At 37.2% G+C, this 3,023-nt stretch overlaps 1 protein-coding gene across 1 annotated transcript; it reads right to left on the reverse strand.

The window, feature by feature from the left end:
* Nucleotides 1-514: 514 nt before the first annotated feature.
* Nucleotides 515-2,301, reverse strand: LOC133335124 (esterase B1-like). The gene is made up of 3 exons (XM_061543430.1): nucleotides 1,971-2,301; nucleotides 1,025-1,912; nucleotides 515-967 (listed from the first exon to the last, which is right to left on the reverse strand). Exons 1-3 carry the CDS (start codon nucleotides 2,187-2,189, stop codon nucleotides 515-517), a joined length of 1,560 nt encoding a protein of 519 aa, XP_061399414.1. The 5' UTR covers nucleotides 2,190-2,301.
* Between the last annotated feature and the right edge of the window lie 722 nt (nucleotides 2,302-3,023).

The following is a 3,023-nucleotide window of genomic DNA, read 5'->3' on the forward strand; positions in this document are numbered from 1 at the left end:
CCACAGTGTGGTGAAGGGTATAAAAAATATAATCCAAAATTTGAACATTTTTGAAAGAATCATTTTTTGGAATTACCCTGGAAAATGCTAATAAAAAACTTTTTTTACATAACAATTTAAATTTTATTATTATAAAAACAATTATTTATAATACAAAAAAACAACATTTTCCCATTTATTAGCTAATTTATAAAATATAGACATTTCCCACACCACATCGTAAGAATAATAAGGAGCTGCTTAATAATAATTTAGAAACATTATTTTCAAATCTCCATTGACATAGTATGGAAAAATATGTTTGTTCTTAGTTTCCGACAGCCAATGTTCTTGATGAAATTTTCAATATTTGTTTTAAATATTTTTATGACTACGGGAAATTATCCCATATAATTAAAAAATAATAAATACTTTGTTTAACCTAATTTTGTTAAATACACAATGACAATTATTTACATGAGGTAGCCAACTCTCTTTCTTCGCTCGTTATACTAACAATCACATCCGAACAACCTTATAATTTTCCTTGGGGATAAAAACTATTCCATACCCCTTCAATTTTCTTCGATTCGGGTAATTCAATAAAGTCAAGTTTATCGGAAATATTCAGGCATTTAATTGTGGTTGTATTCTGCTTCAGTGGCTCATATTTGATATCACCCAAGGATGGACAATTTGGATCACTGGTTGCGGCAAAACTTGTCCATATATCAATCATGGTCTTGGAGACTTTACAATCCTGTGAATCGAGCGGCATGCGATGTGAAAACATGAAACGGAACAAATAAACCATGTCATCGCCATGACAAGCTCCACGCACTGCATCACCACACAACAGGCGACGTATGGCATTTGAATCGGCGGAGTCATAATCGAAACGATAGACATAGGTGGGGGCACGGGCATATTTTATGCGATATAGAGCTGTGCGATATATGGGATGCCAGAATTCTCTGTAGGAACAAATCTGTGCGGGGGAGAGCGATTAGTAGGAAGTTAATAGAACATTGTGATTCTAACTTACCTCCAAAAACTTCATAATGGTGTTTATGCTGCATTCTTCCTCGCCAAAGTAAGCCTTCTTTAGACTCAATCCCAATTCGTGGGCCTTTGTGCTGCGTTTATCGATACCCAAATCAAGTGGCAATAGATTGACACAATCCTTCACCTCATCTAAGGTTGCTTTCCGTTTCATTACTTCAGGGTAAAAGAGGAGACCTTCAAAACTGGTGCCACCCAAGATCATTGGTATGTCATTGCTCCATGTATTTTTCATGAGATCAAGGGGTTCGTCAGCTATAATACAGTCTTTGGTGCGATATGGCTCGATGACAGGTCCAAAAGCAAACATCACCCGATTGTGTTTTTCTTCTTTGGTTAAAATTGTGGGAGTTGCTTTTTGTATTTCAATGGGTGAAGCTGTTTTTAGGAATTGATAAATTTCCGAATCTTTCTCCTCGCCCTCGTAACCCAAGGCTTTGGCCAAACGATATGCCCATTGATTTTTGGGTGGTATGGCCCATGGGCACAGCATAGAACCGGACATGGTAATGGCTTTGTGTATTAATCCCTTTGACTGCTCACTGACCATACACAAATGTGTGGAAGTGCCACCGGCACTCTCTCCAAACAGGGTGACATTATTGGGATCTCCACCAAAGGCCGAAATGTTTTTCTGCACCCATTTCAAGGCCATTATCTGATCTTTAATACCAGCATTACCGGGTACATCTACACTGGGGTCATCTAAGCTTAAGAAACCGAATGGACCCAAACGATAGGCTATGGTCACCAGGACAACATCTTTGGACATGAAATAATCCGGACTGTACATGTCACGAGTGGCTTCACCCAATTGGAAACCACCACCATAAATCCAAACCATGACTGGTCGTGGGGTGGAAGGAGTGATCTGCATTGCCGAGAAATGAATTAAATGAATTGCATTGTAGGTGTAACTGGAAACTTACATTATTGGTAAACACATTCAAATAAAGACAATCTTCCGAACCCTTGTACTTCTTAAAAATCATATTGCCTTGGAAAGGCACCGCAGCTGGGCCCGTGCAATCCAAGACACCATCCCATGGATCTTCCTCAACGGGTGCCTTAAAACGTAATTCACCCAATGGGGGCTTGGCAAATGGTATACCCTCGAAACTGTAGTATGAATTACCCCATACTGACATACGCTTGGCACCCTTAACCTCGCCCTTGGCAATTTTTGTTGTAACCGTTGCACCCGTATTCAGCCGATACTGTTCGAACTTGTAGTCCAAACCTCTGCAAAAGAAAACGAAAACAAAAAATTAATAATGACACACATATATAAAACGTGACAATTGGCAATATTTTTAACTCTATCTCTCTCTCTCTCTTTCTTCTCCTCATTATTGCGGACAAGCGAGAGCGATTACATAATTATGCCGGCATACCGGTGAACTTGAAACCGTCTCGACCCAAAAAATATTAATAACAATGATTTGTTAAAGTCAATGTATTTATGGGTGTTTGTGTGTTTTCGCATGTAAATGAGTGTTGGGTTTCCAAATGCATATTTCAGCTAGGGTCTTATTTATAAAAGGCTTTACATGTGACTTCTCGAATGTTTGGAATTTATGCTGAGCCATAATTTGTGAACACTTATTAATATTTTTATTTGTGTTGCAGCAATATAAATTTAAAATATACATATATTAGCATTATGGAGCAAATCATAAAGAAAATACAAAGAGGTGATGGAAGCAAAATAAAAAAAGGTTTCTTTGATGAACTAGTTAAGAGCAATCTCGGAGATTTGGTAATAACTAATATTATATCGTACGTAAATTGTGACGAACATTAATGGAGTCAATATTATTGGAATCAAAACTAACTTGTATGCATTACAATATGTTTAACAAATTGTCTCATTGTTATAATTAATCTATGATATCAAGAACATATAAATGCGGTATACCATCAATTGTGCTATATCGCCCACAACGAAGTACTTGTCCCCCCAATCATAATCATATTTTATT

The sequence above is a fragment of the Musca vetustissima genome, unplaced genomic scaffold (genome assembly GCF_032173495.1).
Source record: "Musca vetustissima isolate MV318-11 ecotype Yass unplaced genomic scaffold, APGP_CSIRO_Mvet_v1 utg261099, whole genome shotgun sequence".
NCBI lineage: Eukaryota > Metazoa > Arthropoda > Insecta > Diptera > Muscidae > Musca > Musca vetustissima.